Genomic DNA, 18,852 nt, shown 5'->3' with positions numbered 1-18,852 from the left:
GACGTTCAAACAAAGTCCGCTTGCGATCAGGTGAACGCGCACCGAGGATTAGTTTTGCGCATTTAAAAAAAAACATCTTCGATATTGAGCGGTGCCCCGATGTGCTTTTTGAAGCGCTTTTCTGGCCACGTTCATGACCCGAACAGGTGGATCCATCACCTTGCAACACCTTTCCGCGAGGCGCTCTAAGCGCGGCCACAGCGAGCTCTCACCTCTACCTGCGCTCGATCCTGTGCCACATTTTCTCACAGGTGAGATTCCGCGTTTTCTGCACCCATCACTCATTTTGTCTCCGGCTTTCCTTCATTACCTTCTAAACATGATCACATGATTGCTCGTTCCACTTTCATAGTGAATTTGACATTTTGAAGTAAGAGCGAAGACGATTTCATGTCAATCGGTCTCTTCCTCTTCGATTTCAAATAAAATACGAAACAACTCTTGTTTCACATCTCCCGAAATCGAATGTTGTAGGTTCTCAGAAGCTTCTTGTCGAAGTTTCTTTTAAACATATACAACTCCTTGATGGTCCCAGGTAACAGTTTTTACTGCATTTTCCATTTTCGCCACAAATTCAGTATCCCCACAAAAAGGGCCTTTTGTCGTTAACGATCTCAATGAACTTCACAATTATCAAGCAAGAATTTTTTAATTATTATTATTCAAGCAGAAAAAATTCAAGAAAAAAATAAGTAATATTGTTTTAATTAAAATTATTAATTCAAGTTATTCAAGAAAAATTACTATTATTCAAGTGGAAAAAGCAGATTAAATATTGTATTTGAAAACACAATGATTATAGCAAATTAAATAAGCGTATTAAAAAAAAGAAATAAGGTTTTTGGTTAAAAAAAGAAAAAAGAACGACTCAAACTGTCTCTTAATTACCAATATTGAGCTGCATTTGTCGGCGGTGTTTGGCTTCACGTTTGAGTTCATCACGTTCAAGTTCACCAAGCGTGTCACAGACCTCACGGCTCACAGTGCTTTGTTTTAAGGGGCTAGAGGTGATTGCAACTGGGTTACCTTTTGGCTTCTGTCAGGACACAGCTGTGCAAGCTGAACTCCATCAACTGAGCTCAGGTATTCTGTAGACTTGGGCTTGGTCCAGATTGCCCCCGAGAACACCACTGCGTCTTTTATTTCGCAAATTTCCCTTTTCTTATAAATTAATGGAATGCAAAATAAGAATGGAATACAAGCAAGAGCAGATAACGCGATTGGGGGACAAGGATCAGAGCGAAAAAGGAAGGTGGAGAGGCTTGGACCCATCTGTGGGCGAGCACTGCACAGTGCACGGTCAGGTCTCCGCAACTCACGGGCGGACTGGGGTAGGCACAGTGGGTTGTATGCAGGTGTAGGGGTAAAGCCCAATTTCGAGGCAGGAGGTGCAGTAAACACACCAAATTACTTATCTGTCTTTCAGCACCCTTCAACACACCTGGACAAGGATTGATTGATTTATTCATAAGAGGCCTCTGGCGGCTTGGCTGCATCATTTCCTTGGGGCGTGGCTATGCCGCTGATGCAATGCCTCCTTATTAGCTGGCTTGTACTCATTTTGCCAACCTCGGAAGGATGACAGGCTGAGTCGACGCAGCTGGTACTAATGCAATGCCACAACAGGGTCTTGAACTCAAGAACTTGAACTCAAGACCCTAGGACCTCGACCGTTAAGCCATAAACAGGCATTGAACAAGGATGATAAAAGTATATGTGGACCGTAGTGGTATCATTGTGGCGTGGTGAATCTGCAGTGATTGACACTGTGGGTATTGGGAAGTAAATATCACATATGTACAGAGGAATCAACGTCTTAATTGGTGAAGGAGACTCCATGGAGCAGATTTTGCAGTCAGGCTTCACGTTTCAGCAGAAGCTGTGTGCAAGACTAGTTGCCACCTTGCGGTAGTGTGAGGGGGGAATTTTAACCAGCATAGAAAATATCATGGTTTTGGATGGGAGTGATCTGAGATTTTGGTGAACTGCTGTTATGAAGACCTGGAGGGAAGAATGAGAATGTGGAAGTTGGTTCCATAAGCAGGAAAAAAAAGAGGAACAAAATAGTGGAAGTTAGCAGTGATTCTGCATTTTGGGATTTTTACCAGAATGGGGATTTATGGATTTATGGTTTATGGAAGGGGGACAAAGCACGGAAAGATCGAGACTGCAAGATCAGAAAGGAGGCAGTAGAAGACAAACCACCGACCTATCTGTGATGGGAAAGTGATAGGCCCATAGACTCAGTTTTATTGTAGGGATTGCAATTACCTTGAAGACCTTGGTTTCCATGGCATCAAGTTAAGTGAGGTGTGAGGAATGGTGCCAGCCCATGCAGGAGAGCCTCAAGCTCCATCAAGCTGACGATGAAGGCCTTGAACTGTAGGTGGATAAGAGTTCAGGTTTGCCAAGGAAGGAGGATGCCCAGTTTGCAACTAGCTTTGAAGGCAAACTTTGAAATGTGGTTTGCCCAAGAAAGATCATGGCTGATAGTCAGACTAAAGAGTTTGAGTGACTCAAGAGGATTGTTAAGAAAATAGATGGGAAGGTTTGCCATACGGTCCTTTTGGAGAGAGATCGGGAGAGTGTGATATTTGTCAGGAATGAAAGACATATTCCAACTGTTTGACCATCTTGTGATTTTATGAAGGTCTGAAGAGAGGGAAGAGCCTGCCTGTCTGAAGGACAAGGGATGTCACAGCAAAGCGTGGAGTCATAAGCAAAAAGAAAAGAGGATTTTTCAGAGAGACGGAGAGGTCGTTGATGAAGATTAGGAATAGAACTGGGCCCAAAACACTGCCTTGCAGCACTCCAGCTTTGATAGGAGGAGGAGATGAAAGGATTATATTGACAGCCACATATTGGCTACGAGAGTGAAGAAAGTCAGTAAGCCATATGTGGAGTTGGCATTGGATGCCATAATAGGAAGGGAGTTTGGACAGCAAGGCGGGGTGCCAGACTGTATATAAAGCTCGAGATACTGTATGTCCAGAGAGACGGCCCTGTTCTCATGTCTGACATTGAGGGCCTCCATCCATTGTTAGGAGAGTAGAATGAGCATATCCAAGGCAAAGTGACCTGGTCTGAATCTGAACTGGTGATCTGACATGAGGTTATTGCAGAAAAGGAAGGATTTTAAGTCAACTGCAATGATGGATCCCAGGACCTTGCTGATGATTGGAAGTAAACGGATAGGTCTGTAGTCGAAGGGATCACTTTTTGCACCTTGTTTATGTAATGTGATGATGTTGACTGACTTCAAATCAGATGGAAGATGACCTAAGGCAAATGATAGGTTGAAAAGAGCAGAAAGAGGATGGCCAAGAGCAGAAAATGATGTGCAAGAGCAACAGAGTAGGTTTTCAGGACATGTGACCTGATGCCTGTCCAGTCCAGTTGCAGAATCACAGTCTCGGGTTGCCAGTAACTTCACCTTCTCAGGTGAAAGACAGAGTCTGGGAGCAGTTGGGTGTGACTGGGTAGGGTGGGTTCTGAGGGTGAGAGGTCGGGGACAATATTTGAAAGCAAACACAGAATTGAGGCATTTGGCCTTCTCATGAGCAGACTCAGCTGTGCTATCATTTGAAGGGATAGAGGGGGAGCATACTCCGGAGATAAACTTAACAAGGCACCGCTACTATGTTTTAGAGGAGGGAGACAAGTTTGAAAGTTCATTTTTGAGGTTGGACAGATGTTGTTTTTTCACGCCCCTGAGAGTGGACGCACACTTGTTGCGGGCTTTTTGGAATGATATGAGTTTGCCTTCGGTCACGTTTGCTTTCCAGTAAGAGAAGGCAAGTTATTTCAAAGCAACTGCCTAAACATAGTATTCAGTATACCATCGGTGGGAAGAAGGGAAGGATAACTGAAGACGACATGGGATTGATCAGTGTATAAGAGAGAGAGCAGGATTCTGTAGAAAATTCCCAGGCTAAATTAACAACAGGGGCAGTAGATATGAAGTCCAGTCCTGAAGTGAGATGACTGCTTGCAGTCCCTGCCAATCTATCCTATGCAAAAACGATATCGTTAGAAGTAGTTATACTCTTACATACTTGCTGGCAATTTAAGTTCACCGTAGCATTACCATAGGTTACACTATTGTGATTTATGTTTGCTGCAGTAGGGATTGCCGGTAACTGATGTGATTGCAGTTCTAATCACAGTAGTGTGCAGGGAATGACTCCTTAATACTAGAGCTTGGTTACAGTTCTAATCACAGTAGTTTGCAGAGAATTACTCTAGTATAGGGATGCTATTTTTGCCTGGGGGCCTGAGTAAACTTCCAGACTTGTCAGTGTTGAGGCGGCTCTCTGAGAACAGCCAGATTGATGTTGACTCTCACAAGAATGGGTGTTAATGTGCAGGTGTCTCATAACCGTGCTGAAAGTATGGGTGTTAATGTTTGTTCAAAACCCTAAGATACACATTAGTTGAACGTGGTCTCAATGGATGCGTAGTGGTTCCAAAACCTTTTCTGAGGAGAGGCAAAAGTAGTCTGCCTCTCCTGAACTCCCCAAGGGGGGAGTTCAGGAGTGGAGGGGCAAGGGGGGAGTTTAGGAGTGGAGGGGCAAGGGGGGAGTTTAGGAGTGTAGGTGCAAGGGGGGGATTTGGAGGGGAGGGGCAAGAGGGGAGTTTAGAAAGTGGATGATTAATGAAAGACGAACATTGATAACAAATTGGGTTTGTTGTGATTTTCAAGTTAGCAATCCGATTCAGAACGATGGAAGAGGGATGGAATGAATGTGAATTTAGACCATGTAGTGAGAGAGACGTATAAGAGATTGAATTTCTTTTTTTTTGACGTGGAATGAGTTGGAGAGGAAATTGAGAAAAGCCTTTTAAATAGGAAGAAAAACAGCGTGTTGTAATATACCACTGAATAAAACACTGAAGGGGAAAGGTTAAACATATTTAAATAATATTGAAACAGAACCGTAAACAATCTTATATGCACAAAATACCAACGGGGGGAGAGCCGAGAGGGACCACCACGAGTCACGTGAACAGGGCAAAAGGTGGATGGCAAGGAGATAATGGGGGCGGGGCGAACAGCACACCTGGACAGAAAGTACAGGATGAAACAGCACACGTGGTGAAATGAAAATAAATGTTTTTTTGTTTGTTTTTGGGGGGGGCGGGGGGGATTTAAAACGCTAGGCAAAGAGTATTATGTTCGGGGTAGAAGGGAAAAAACTAAGAGCCAAGCAAAACACGATGTAGGGGACTTAAGTTAACAAACACCGACGGCGGTACAAGGCCGCACACGTGGAGCAGAACACGATTAATTAATTACGAGTTACAGGAAATTAAAACCAAAACTAACTATAAACAAACAATAACGCATGGACGATAAAATAACAAGTTGAAATTTGACAAACACACAAATGAAAAAATAACCGCTTTGGATGCCCGGAGAGAACCAAGCCTCAAGGTCGGAAGCTTCAACAACTAGGCCGCGTGGCACGAAATACTCGACTATTTTTTACAGGTATGAAAGATTAACACCGATAAATCTTCCGAGGGACACGCAAAAGGTACACACACGTAAGATAAATACAGTTTCGACAAAAATACAAATGTGACAATTACTTAACTTCGAGCGTGCGTGAAGATCGTGGAACAGCTTCGAAAAACCGTGACCTCCCCAACAAGATCTCGCGAGATGTCTGTGTTGATTGGTTGAACCTGGTATTCCAAATGCAGAGGAAAAGTCAGCAATTGTTTGGGCAAGACCTGCCTCTAGTAGGTTCTGGTTTGCGAAGAGCGAGATCTGAATACCTTCAGGAACCCATTGAGACAATTCAGTCCAGCCAAACCCTCCTCTTCTTCAAATGCATGAAGTATGTTGCTCTTATAGGCATTTGAAATTCTGTCATGAGTATGCCATGTATGAGGTATGATAGATGTCCAAATTCAGTCATCATCAGGGTGAAGAGTTGCTTCACCATTGGCTTGACGTAGGTTTTGTCGTCCTGGTGCTGAAGACAGCACTGAATGCCCAAAAGCAGAGGAAAACTCAAATGGAAGGCAATATCCTGTTCCAGGTTTTATCAATTGCGACATTTTGGCATAATGATTTATATTTCTTAACAGACAAATGGTGTAAAATAACTTGAATAAATTAAAAGGGGGAACTTCTTGCATCATATTCATATTTATTGTGCGATTCAACAACAAGCGCATATGTCTAATCTACTAGCAAGTTGGAATAGGCCCAACTTAACCAATCCTCAAAAACACCTTTCATAAAAGCGTGTTCAATAATTCCAGACATTTTCCCCTTTCCAGTGTCATCTGCGGTATGCTGTAGATGCCTTCCATTACCCCATCCGTTCATGCACCACATCCTCAATGGCCCTTACCATGGTATCTTTTGACAATTTGTCAGTCGGTCTTCTGAATGTATTGTCAAGTCCGTGGCCGATGAAAATCGGCCTTGAACGGATAGCCGGTCGGTCTTTACTCCGAGGCGATCAAGCCGAAAATCGGCGGTACTTTTTGGCGCATGCGGACGGAACCAAAATGCTTACCTGCACGGACGAAAGCCACACAGGTTTATCCTCGGATCCAACACCATGCAAACAAAACACAACAAAGAAAATGTACTGTAAGGAATTTAATGATTTAAATCAAAGAACCAAAAATGAATGGTGAGGTACAAACAAATATCCTAATTGAGGTACCTCCACACACAGACTCAAAACAGACAAGGGGAAAGAGAAAATAAAAGAGAAACCCCCCTTTCTGCCGGTACTCAGCTCTGGTCTCAATGAGCACTTTGGTGGGGTTGGTCGACGAGAGAAACCGCACGTCGAAGTGCCCAAACAATGGCGCCGGTCTGCTTAAGCAGACCGAGCCGGGCAGCAGGCACCAAAACGTCTCTCGCTCAATCCCAGCCCCCCCCCCAACCCCCTCTTCCCCCCCATCCCCCGTGTGAAGAACACATAAACAATCTTAAGCTCACAGTTTTTCTACTTACATACATCAAAATTGGCTTCCTTCTCGCACGCGGTCCATGCTAATACTACACAATCCTATCTGTACTACGGTATTTCATCCCCTATCCCCACAAACGTGACAGTATGCAAAAAGCTATATTATATGTGGAAGGTAGAAAAAAAAACTGGTATGATTTTAGGTCATACACTGGTGTTGTAAGGGTATGTAATAAATAACTGATCATACATTATGTAAACCCTACAATTATATCTGACACCTGTATAAATGAAACAAACTTTTCGCAGTCTTCCTGTTTTGCCCCCACCTCCAACCGCACACCACCCTCTTTCCCCCAATTTGGTACAATTGAAAGAGCAGAATGATGCGATTTAAAATAAATAAAACTAGAACGGCACTAATATAGCACATAGTTTCACCTCACACATTCATTCTGAATAAAAATACCATCGTTAACTGAACACACTGCTATTATGGACCATATACCCGACCATGCACCCTATTAGGTCACATAGTTTATTGGCACAGGTTATGAACATCACAAATTTAATTCTTCACTCACGTCGGTTCATAGATCAGATATATGAAGTTTCAGATTTTTCGGTTAAAGATTTCATTTCAACCAATTATGATTTTATTTTTTTTGACATATGCCAAGTTTAATTTTTTTTTTCATTGAGCTGTTTTGGAGAATGATGTCCATGATTTTTTTCCTTCAATCCAATATGACTGCCATACCATGTGACAGAAATTTCATCCTACACTCTCATCGGGTCATATATCAGACATATGATGTTTCAGATTTTTGGATAAGGATTTCATTTAACAAATTATGGCTGGGAATACCACTTTACCAATGACGTCGTCATTATCACCCTATATACCCCATGGGGAGTTGGTGACATATGCCATGTTTCCATTTTTTTGTTGTTGAGCTGTTTTGGGAGATAATGATGTCCCATTATTTTCCTTTAATCAAATATGGTTGCCATACCATGTGACCTATGATGTCAGAGCTGGCATTAAAATATTCTCAATCGGGAGCAACTCCTATGTATAAAGTTTCGCATCAATCAGACAAGCGGTTGTAAACAATTTTTAAAGCGAAAATATATCGACATGCACACACACACACACACACACACACACACACACACACACACACACACACACACACACACACACACACACACACACACACACACACACACACTGCAATAATCTCGTATCTCCTTTGGGGCGAGACTAATAAAAGGACACAGGCAAGAATAATAAATTTGCTGCATTTTAATGAAGACGACATGCATGACATATCGTGAGTTCTATCACTCTCCACCTTCCCACTCCCTGTGCCTTGTTATAAATCAATTATATCCTCTACACTACCAAGTAACAGAGCCCATTCTCTACATACATGAAAGGCGCTGTATCATACAGTATAAAATGTGAAATATCCAAGGCATTTAGAGATTTCTGAAGAGTTGGATATTTGAGACTGTAGACATATTTGAAATAACAAATAAATATACAAGTAAATAAATAAGTACAGCAAGGTGATAAATTGCACAAGTTTTATAAAATACACGTAGGAGTGAAATGTGTCTAACAAGCGTTTCTTTGTGCAGATGGTGCAGACATTGGATGTACAATCAAGCTTCAAAATGGCCAAGCGAAGCTTGTCCTTCAGCGGTGTCTACCTGTACCTCGACATCATCGTGGTACTGTTTGTGTGCACTACCCCAATAACAGCCGAGTCTCTTACGGCACCAGCAAATCAAACAACGTGTAAAGAAGCCAGCAAATGTTCCAAGGGAATCTTCCTTCCAGTCTGGAACCCTGACAGTCCTTCTTTGGAAAATAAAATTTTAAGAGCAATAGTGTACTTTATGGCATTGCTGTACACCTTCCTTGGTGTTTCCATCATTGCAGATCGTTTTATGGCCTCCATCGAGGTCATTACGTCGAAGGAAAAAGTCGTCGTCATCAAGAAGGCCAATGGAGAAACGACGACGACTTCGGTACCTATTTGGAACGAAACGGTATCGAACCTGACCCTCATGGCTTTAGGCTCCTCGGCTCCAGAGATCTTGCTGAGCGTTATTGAGGTTTGTGGACACGGTTTTGAGGCAGGGGAACTTGGACCCAATACCATCGTAGGCAGCGCTGCCTTCAACATGTTCGTCATCATCGCTGTTTGCATTTACATCATTCCTGATGGAGAGGTACGCAGAGTTAAACATCCCAGAGTGTTTTTTGTCACCACAGCCTGGAGTATTTTTGCTTACATTTGGCTTTACCTCATTCTGGCCGTTATTTCTCCAAATGTTGTTGATGTTTGGGAAGGCCTCCTTACGCTTTCTTTTTTCCCGATCTGCGTCATCATTGCCTGGATGACCGATAGACGACTATTCTTTACCAAGGGCTTCTACAGAGAGTATAGGACCAACAACCACAAAGGGATAATAGTAGAAAGCGAAGGTAGCAATACGAATCAACACAACGGCATAGAAATAGAAAATAAGACTTCCAGCTCCCACAATTCACCAGTCAATGAGAGTCACACCGTTGACATGGAGAACAAGGAGGAAGAAGAGCTTCGCAAGGAAATGATAAACATCTTAAAAGAACTGAAGCACAAATATCCAGATAAACAAACAGAGCAGCTCACAGAGATGGCCAACTACCACCTGCTGAACCATCAGCAGAAGAGCCGTGCTTTCTATCGTATCCATGCAACTCGTCAGTTGACTGGAGCTGGCAACATACTCAAAAAGCATGCCGTCGACCAGGCCCGTAAAGGTGAGCTCGAACAGCGACCCCAAGAACACACCGGTTGCAAGATATTCTTCAATCCCTGGACGTACCGATGCCTGGAGAACTGCGGATCGTGCACACTCAAAGTGGCGCGCACAGGGGACCTGGATTCTGCAGTGAGTGTGGTCTATAGGACCGAAGATGGCACTGCCAATGCAGGCTCGGATTATATCTACAGTGAAGGCACGCTAACGTTTTTGGCAGGTGAGGATGAAAAAGAGATTTTAGTCGGCATCGTCAATGATGATATATTTGAGGAGGATGAGCATTTCTTCGTCCGTCTCAGCAACGTCAAGACTGAGAGCACAGAGATCGATAATGAGCCGAACCACAACATCACTGCAGCTGCCCGTATAGAATCGCCATTCATAGCGACCGTAACAATAATAGACGATGACCATGCTGGAGTGTTCACATTTGAAGGACCATTGCTGCACATCAGTGAAAATGTTGGGACTCTGGAGGTGAAGGTCTTCCGTAACACAGGTGCACGGGGCAGAATTGGACTGCCTTATCACACGGTGGATGGGACTGCCAAAAGTGGTGGCATCGACTACGAAGGTGTCATCGGATGCCTGGAGTTTGACAATGATGAGATCTTGTAAGTAGACCATCATGCCGCTCTCTTTTGCTTTGTTTAAAATCCTCACCAAGATCTCTCCTTCAAATGAAAATACATTTTAGCAAAAAAAGTAAAAAGAAAGTGTCCAAATCAACCTCTTCATTTCATATTCGACCTCATTCTCAATCTCCATCTCCTCATTCCCTATCCCATTATCCTGATACTATATCTGCTGGTCTTAAACCTCTTCATCTCATATTCAATCCTCTTCAGCCTCGACAATTCCAACTATGGCAGTTTCATTCCCAACATTTGAATGTTTCATTCCCAACATTTGAATGTTTCATTCCAATCTTGCTGCCTCTTCCCATTCCAATCTGCCCCATCCTGTCAAATAGCTTCTGGTGTACCAAATGTTATTTTTTGAGATACAACATTACTTTCGGATGATTTTCCTGATCAATTGATCTCTCATAGCAGCTTTACGCTGCTCCAATTAGCCAAGCCCAGTTCATATACAGGAGATATGCACAACACTTTCCCCATAATCCATGTCACTGTTTGATCCCCTCAACAACCTGAAGTACCTGCAGTTTCACGTTTCCATTCAAAACAACCTAATGTTTACAAGTATTCTTGATCGTTCTCCCAACCACAGAGACACTCTTGCATCTTCTTCCCATAATTCTCTTGTTTTATTCAGTGGTGACTTCAATCGCCATCACCCTTGCTAGCTGATAGTTGGATTCAGTCATGGTACTGCTGCAATGGCCTTTTCCTGTGCTGCAAAGCTCTCCAACCTTGACTTATCTATTCCTGCACTGAAGCTATTATAAAAGCAAGCAATTTGCTTTTTATATAAAGGCATTATGTTTTTGGGTTGTCCGTCCGGCTGTCTGTCCGTACATGCGTCCATGCGTCCATGATCGGTTTTTATTACCACAATAACTTTAGAATGGCTGAAAGGATCCAAGTCAAACTTGGTACAGGTATTATAATAATGTAAAGATGCACCGATTCGATTTTGGAGTCACGAGGTCAAAGGTCATGTAAGGTAAAATATCCTGTTATCACAATATCTTGTGAACCAGTAATGGGATTTTGACCAAAGTTGACACAAGTATGTATTATGATGAAAAATGAACCGATTTGATTTAGGGTCAAGAGGTCAAAGGTCAGAGTCTGCAATTGGTTTCCGTTACCGCGATAACTTAAAAACGGCTGAAGGGAACTAAGACAAACTTGGTACAAGTATGTATAATGGCGCAAAGATGAATTGATTAGATTATGGGGTCAATAGGTCAAAGGTCGGATGTGTCTTAGGTAAAAATTCTGTTACCAAGCTAACTTGTGAACCAGTGATGGGATTTTGACCAAACTTGGTATAAGTACATATTATGATGCAAAGATGAACAAATTAGATTTTTGCATCGAGGTCAAAGGTCAGCTTCTGTAATAGGATTTTGTTACCGCGATAACATAAGACCAGCTGAAGGGAACCAAGTCAAACTTGGTACAAGTGTATATAATGATGTAAAGATAAATGGATTACAGGATGGGGTCAAGAGGTCAAAGATCAGAGGTCGATCAGGTTAAAATTCTGTTACTTTGCTAACTTACAAACCAGTGATGGAATTTTGACCAAACTTAGTACAAGTATATATTATGATGAAAAGATAACTAATTAGATTTCGGCATCAAAGGTGCGGTAAAAATGTGATACTTGAGAACAGCTGAAGGGATTAGTATGTTTAATGATGCAATGATGTGGGTGGAGGCATATCAGCCAACATCGCGAAGTCAAAGAGTGCCGGTCTAGTTTCAATTTGGAAATATTATCCTCCACAAGGCTCGTAACAATTTATAATGAAATATTATCTGTTCACAAGGCTCATAACAATTCAGTCGTAATCACAAGATGTCTCAATCTCAACATACTCATCACCCAGTGCTCGCTTTTCTGTTTCTGTACCTATCAGCAACTTGTTTAGTCAGTCTCCTGTATTTCCTCAACTTTAGTTTCTTCACCTACCAAAGATGGTTCCACAACAGATAGCGCTCATGATAAAGCAAGGTTCCTAAACTTTGTTTTGTTTCCAGGGGCTTCCTAATCGTCCTCAATATGTCACCTGCAACTGAAACCGATAGCACTTGTGCTCATACGCCCAACAGCTAGCTTCTCTGTCTCTATTCTTCTACAAGTCCTTCACATGTAGATTTCTACCATCTATGTGGAAGATGGCCAATATTATCCCATTTCAAAACAAGGCAGCAAAACAGATTTTTTTTGTTTGTTTTTTTGTATACAAGATCGAGGCTCGTGAAAGAGCTAACATTAATCACACAAAAGGTCAAACCGACACATAAAACACAAAATAAGGGGAGCAGTAGACAAGCTGGGGAGAGAGGGGGAAGGACACAAACACAACATTTGAGAGCAGGGACATCGAGAGAAATGTGGGAGGGAGAGAGCTTGGGGGGGTGGAAAATTATTACCGGGGGTGGAAAAGATCAAGGTTTTTGATGGGGGAAGATAAGAGATGGTGGTGAACAGCTGTTTTAAAGACCTGGAGGGAGGAGTGGGATTGAAGGGAGTGGAGGAGTTTGTTCCAGAGGCGGGAGAAAAGGGCAATGAAAGAGTGAAGGTGAGCAGAGAGCCTAGATTTTGGCAGTTTAACCATAAGAGGGTTGCTGGCAGATCTTGTGCGACCTGTAGGAATATTAGGGGGACAGAGCACAGAGAGAGCTGGGGTGGGGGCAAGGCCGGAGAGGAGTCGGTAGAAGACAGAAAGACCACCAACCTGCCTGCGGTGAGTGAGTGAAAGGCCCTCGGGGTTAGCTTCATCGCAGGAGATTCCAATGATACTGAAAGCTTTGGTTTCAACAGCGTGAAGCCGAGCTAGGTGTGAGGCAGGAGCACCGGCCCAGAGAGGGGAACAGTATTCCATTGAACTGCGGATGAAAGCCTTGTATGTGGTGAGGAGCTCAGGTGTGCCGAGGAAGGACTTCGCACGACGGAGGATGACCAGTCGGCGACTGGCTTTGGAGGCCAGCTTGGAAATGTGGTTTTCCCAAGAAAGATCATGGCAGATTGTGAGACCCAAAAGCTTGAGCGACAGAACTTCTCGGAGAGGATTGTTGAGAAAGTAGATGGGAGGGTTTTCCAGTCGGTCTTTTCGGAGAGACATAGTAAGAGTGTGAGATTTGTCAGGATTGAAAGACATGTTCCACTTGTTTGACCAGTATGTGATTTTGTCCAGGTCTGCAGAGAGTGAGGAGGCTGCAGACTGCCGATCTGAGGGATGAGGTATGGAGTGGCAGAGAGTGGAGTCATCAGCAAAGAGATAGAGAGGATTTTCCAGAGTCGGAAAGATCATTGATGAAGACCAGAAATAGCACAGGGCCCAGAACACTACCTTGGGGAACTCCAGCCTGAACAGGAAGGGGGGATGAGAGAAATCCATTCAGGGCCACACGTTGCCTACGACCAGAGGAAGTCCGCAAGCCATGAGTGCAGATTTCCATGGATACCATAAAAGGAGAGTTTGGTGAGCACAGTTAACAGAATTAATTCAGGACATAACTCGATGTCCCTGCCTCTGGAACAAAGCACAAGATCCTCTCAATTGCAAAACAAAATTGCAATTGTTTAAAAAGAAGAGACAGATAAATATAAGAGAGACAACACCAGATGTTAAAAGTTATGGGATGTAAAATGGTTTTCAAGGGGCATTTGACCTAAGACCTGTTCAATCTAAAATTTCAGTTCATCTTTTTATTACAGTCCATACGTGTGTCAAGTATGGTTGAAAACTCTTGAGTAGTTCACAGGTTATTGCAGCAACACAAACAGTGCCCTCCATAAGTATTGGAACAGTGAAATCAAATTTGTTATTATTGCTATATACTCAATAAATTTGGATTTGAAATCAATTGATCAATATGAGGTAAGAGTACTGAAGGCCAGCTTTTATTTCTTGGTATTTCTATGCATACATGTTTTACCATTGTGGAATAATAGCACTTTTTATGTCCAGTCCCCCCATTTTAGTTAAGCAAGCATAAGTATTGGAACAGATGACTGACAGGTGTTTCTTGTTGCATTGATTGTTCACACATAAAAAGCTGCGAATGTCGAGTCTTGGTTTTAGCCTTTGCTTTTGCCATGGGAGTCTGCCTTTGGAGTCAGTTGGCATACACCAACATAAAGACCAAAGAACTGTCTATGAAAGAAAAGTAAGAATTTTGGAAGCTGAAATAACAGAATAATTCAAATACAACCAAAGCACAAAAATTGGGCAAAGCAAGTATAACAATTTGGAGTATCTTGAAAAAGAAATAAACTACTAGTGCACTTAGCAATAGACATCGGCCAGGTCGGCCAAAGAACACAACTGCAGTTGATGACAGAAAAATCATCAGAGCTGTGAAGAAGAAACAACTGTCAGTGACATCACCAACAACCTCCAGAGTGCAGGGTGAAAGTATCACAATCTACCATTAGCAGAATACTTCAACAGCAGAATTACAAAGACTACACCGCAAGATGCAAAACTCTCATTAGCACCAAAAATAGAAACACCAGATTAGAATTTGCCAATAAGTACAGAATGAGCCAGTATAGTTCTGGAACAAAGTTTTATGGACAGATGAGACCAAGATAAACCTTTACCAAAACGATGGAAAGGTGAAATTGTGTAGAATGGGAGGAACTGCACATTATCCAAAGCACATTAACTCTTCTGTGAAGCATGGTCGAGGTAGTATCATGGCTTGGGCTTGCATGGCTGCCTCTGGAACTGGCTCACTCATCTTTATTAATGTAACTAATGATGGCAGCAGCAGAATTAATTCAGAAGTGTACAGAAACATTTTGTCTGTCTATGTACAAAAAATGCCTTCAAACTCATTGGACTGTGCTTCACCATGCAACAACACAATCACCTAAACAGACACCTCCAACACAACCAAGGAGTTCATCAGGAGAGAAAAGTGGAAGATTTTAGACTTCTCCTGACTTCTTCTGACTTCTGGTCTCCTGATTTAAATCCAATGGAGCATGCATTTCACTTGCTGAAGAGGAGACTAAGGTCAGAAACCCATCCAAAACAATCATGCAGCTCGATGTTGGTAGTGTGTGCATATGCATTTTTTTATTTTATTGTTGTTTTATCGTTTAACTCTATTGCCTTATCATTTTTTTCTCAATTTACAGTTTTTTATAATCTATATAAACTGCATTTTCAATTAAAGGGCAACTAACCATAGGCCTTTAACCTTTTGAACCAAAAAATTAATCAGTTCATCTTTGTATTACAGTCCATAGTTATACCAAGATTGGACAAAGTCCCTTTAACGGTTGACAAGTTATCACGATAATGAAAATCTGCAACTTTCAGCAAAAGGTCACATGACCTTTGATCCCAAAATCTAACTAGAATGGACGGCACTCGGTATACCTCTGCCAGGCTGAACAGTTTACATTTTGTCCTACTGCACTGATGGGTCATATGTGGATCCGAACCTTAACCAAAATCTCATCGACTTGTTCTTGTCACCTACCCAACTCTTCCACCAAGTTTTGTCATAATCCGTCCACAACTTTGAGATATCGTGCTATGCTGTTTATTGTTTTAGCCCCATTTCTCACCGGTGAAGAATCACATAAAATTATCGTGTCCGTACCCAGAACTTCACCAAAATCTAATCATTTTGTCCTCGTCACACAACCAACCTGTCCACAAAATTTCGTCCGAATCCTTGTACAAGTGTTTGAGATATCGTGCTCACAGTCAGACAGATAGACAGACAGACAGACAGGGGTGAAAAACATAACCTCTGTCCACCTTTGGTAGCGGAGGTAATCATTTCATTTTTGCATCATGATACATTTTTATAACGAGTTTAGTAAAAAATTCCCTTCAGTGGTTCACCAGTTATCATGCTGCATGCATGGACAGACAAATTGAAAACATTATTCCTCCATGCCAAGTGTATAATAAGGGAAAAAATTATTGCTTGAAACATTAAGTTTTTTTGTTTGTTTTTGTTTTGTATACAAGATCGATGCTCGTGAAAGAGCAAACATTAATCACGCAAAAAAAAATCAAACAGACATATAAAACATATAATAAGGGGAGCGGTAGACAAGATGGGGAGAGAAGGGGAAGCACACAAACACAACATTTGAGAGCAGGGACATCGGGAGATCTGTGGGAGGGCGAGGGCTTGGGGGGAGGAGGCGTGGGAAGGGGGTGAGGGGCGGGAGAGGTAAAAAAAAAAAAAACACATGGACACTGCAAGGACTTCCAGGAAAGAAGTTGGTATTTCAAAAAGTTGGATCTCGGGTGAATTAGCGGAGGTAGAAAAGATCAAGGTTTTGCATGTTACTCCGCTCCTTGAATCTTTACACTGGCTGCCTGTCTCTGCTCGTGTGCAACACAAAATTTGCACACTATGTTATAAATCATTGTGTGGAGCGGGACCTCGCTATCTCTCCGATTTGATCACTCTCTATGAACCTCGGCGACGGCTTCGTTCAAGCGACGACTCTATGACCTTAGAGCCGCCGCGCACCAGCACCAAGTCGTTTGGCGAGAAATCCTTTTCCTTTGCTGCACCTCTGCTCTGGAATGACTTGCCTTCCTCTGTTCGACATGTTGACTCTCTTCCTGCCTTTAAAACCTCCCTCAAAACCTATCTGTTTCACAAGTCTTTCAAAGTCTAAGTCCTGTTTTCCCTTTGGTTTGAGGTGGGACAGAGATCGAGAGTATGTCTGTGTACATGTGCGGGGGAGGGAGGGGAGGAGGAGGGGGAGTACACATCTGTGGGTTTTGAATGGGGAGGGAGAGGAATAGGACAAGAGTGAAGGTGTGTCTGTGTGTGTGTGTATGTTTGTGTGTATGTGTGTGCGGTGTGTGTGCGTTCGCATGATAATGTAAAGCACCACGAGGGTCGTTTACTCTGCTTGATGGGGCTATATAAGACTCCTTTATTATTATTACTATTATTATTATTATTATTATTATTATTATTATTATGGGGAAAGATAAGAAATAGTGGTGAACAGCTGTTTTGAAGACCTGGAGGGAGGAGTGGGATTGAAGAGAGTGAGGGAGTTTGTTCCAGAGGCGGGAGAAAAGAGTTCTTCATCTTATTAATAAATCTTTATTGTCCCATTTTCAGGGAAATTTTTCTTTGGTGACATCGTAAGTTGACCATCATTAAAACATAAAACACAAAGGGAATAAGAAAACAATATAAAAAGACATAAAATATATAATAAATATAAAATATGGAAGATTGACTAAACAGCAAAATGTCTAGGAATTTGAATTTAGCATTTGAATTGCACATGGTACAAATGACCTTTTGGAAATGTTCTTCTTCATCCTCCTTACACGAAAGCGTCTCCCTGATGGCAGTTTTTCAAAAAGTCCGTTCAAGAAATGACTTTCATCGGTACACACCTGTACCGCCTTCCTTTTCAATGCTCGCAAGTATAGACTCCAGACTGGTTGAAGGCCCACCTACTTTAAATGCCAGTGTAATGACCTTTCTCAATCGTGACTTATTCCGCACATTAAGATAACTGTACCAGGAAATCAAATTAAATGATAAAACACTGATCAGTAAGGAATTTGTTAACATCCGCATCACACGAGAGCTAACACCAGATGAATTCAACTTCCTGAGAAGATACAATCTTTGCATTGATTTCTTGTACACAGCATCAGTATTTCCATCAAAAGTTAGCTTGTTATCAATAAAGGTACCCAGGTATTTAAATTTGTTAACAATTTTTACCTTATCACCATTTATGGTTACAGGCTCATGATTGTGACCTTTCCGAAAGTCCAAAATTATCTCTTTTGTTTTACACACATTCAGAGTAAGACAGAAGTCCCCACACCACTTATTCAATGTGTCAATCTCGTCGAGGTACGATACAAAAGATGATTGATCGGAAAGACAGTCAACAATGGCGATATCGTCTGCATACTTAATAAAGTTACAAACTTCTTTAAGAGCCACGCATCCATTGGTGTACAAACTGAACAGTAGGGGTGACGATACACAGCCTTGTGGAGCACCAGTATTCAAGATTGATAACTTTGATAAGCTACCATTCACCCTCACCTGCTGAGGACGGTCTCGTAAAAAACTTTCCACCCAGATATGATATGGGGGTTCAGGCACAGGTCACTCAACACTTTCAGAAGGGTAAATGGCTGCATCGTGTTAAAGGCTGATGAGAAATCAATAAATAACACACGGACATAGGTTCCATTCTGGTCAAGGTGACTTGTGATTAGATGAAGTAAGCTGAGCCAGGCATCTTCAACACCTCGTCTTGCTTTACATGCAAATTGTAAAGGATCCAGTTTAGGAGTTACATCTGATGCTATAAACTTCACCATCAATTTCTCCATACATTTACACAAGATGGAGGTAAGGGCAACAGGTCTATAATCATTGAGCTGTCCTGGGTGAACCTTTTTTGGCACGGGAATAAT

General features: G+C 42.2%; 1 protein-coding gene across 1 annotated transcript in view; it reads left to right on the top strand.

Moving 5' to 3' along the window:
* Positions 1 to 200: 200 nt before the first annotated feature.
* Positions 201 to 18,852, top strand: part of LOC137429783 (sodium/calcium exchanger 1-like) — an 88,481-nt gene continuing 69,829 nt past the window's right edge. Inside the window, 2 exon segments of the mRNA XM_078779848.1 lie at positions 201 to 251; positions 8,586 to 10,375. Of these exon segments, the coding sequence (XP_078635974.1) occupies positions 8,586 to 10,375 (1,790 nt within the window). The 5' untranslated portion in view covers positions 201 to 251.

Source organism: Myxine glutinosa, chromosome 6 (assembly GCF_964187855.1).
Source record: "Myxine glutinosa chromosome 6, kmMyxGlut1.1, whole genome shotgun sequence".
In the NCBI taxonomy this organism is placed as follows: domain Eukaryota; kingdom Metazoa; phylum Chordata; class Myxini; order Myxiniformes; family Myxinidae; genus Myxine; species Myxine glutinosa.
This window is presented reverse-complemented; position numbering and strand designations above follow the sequence as displayed.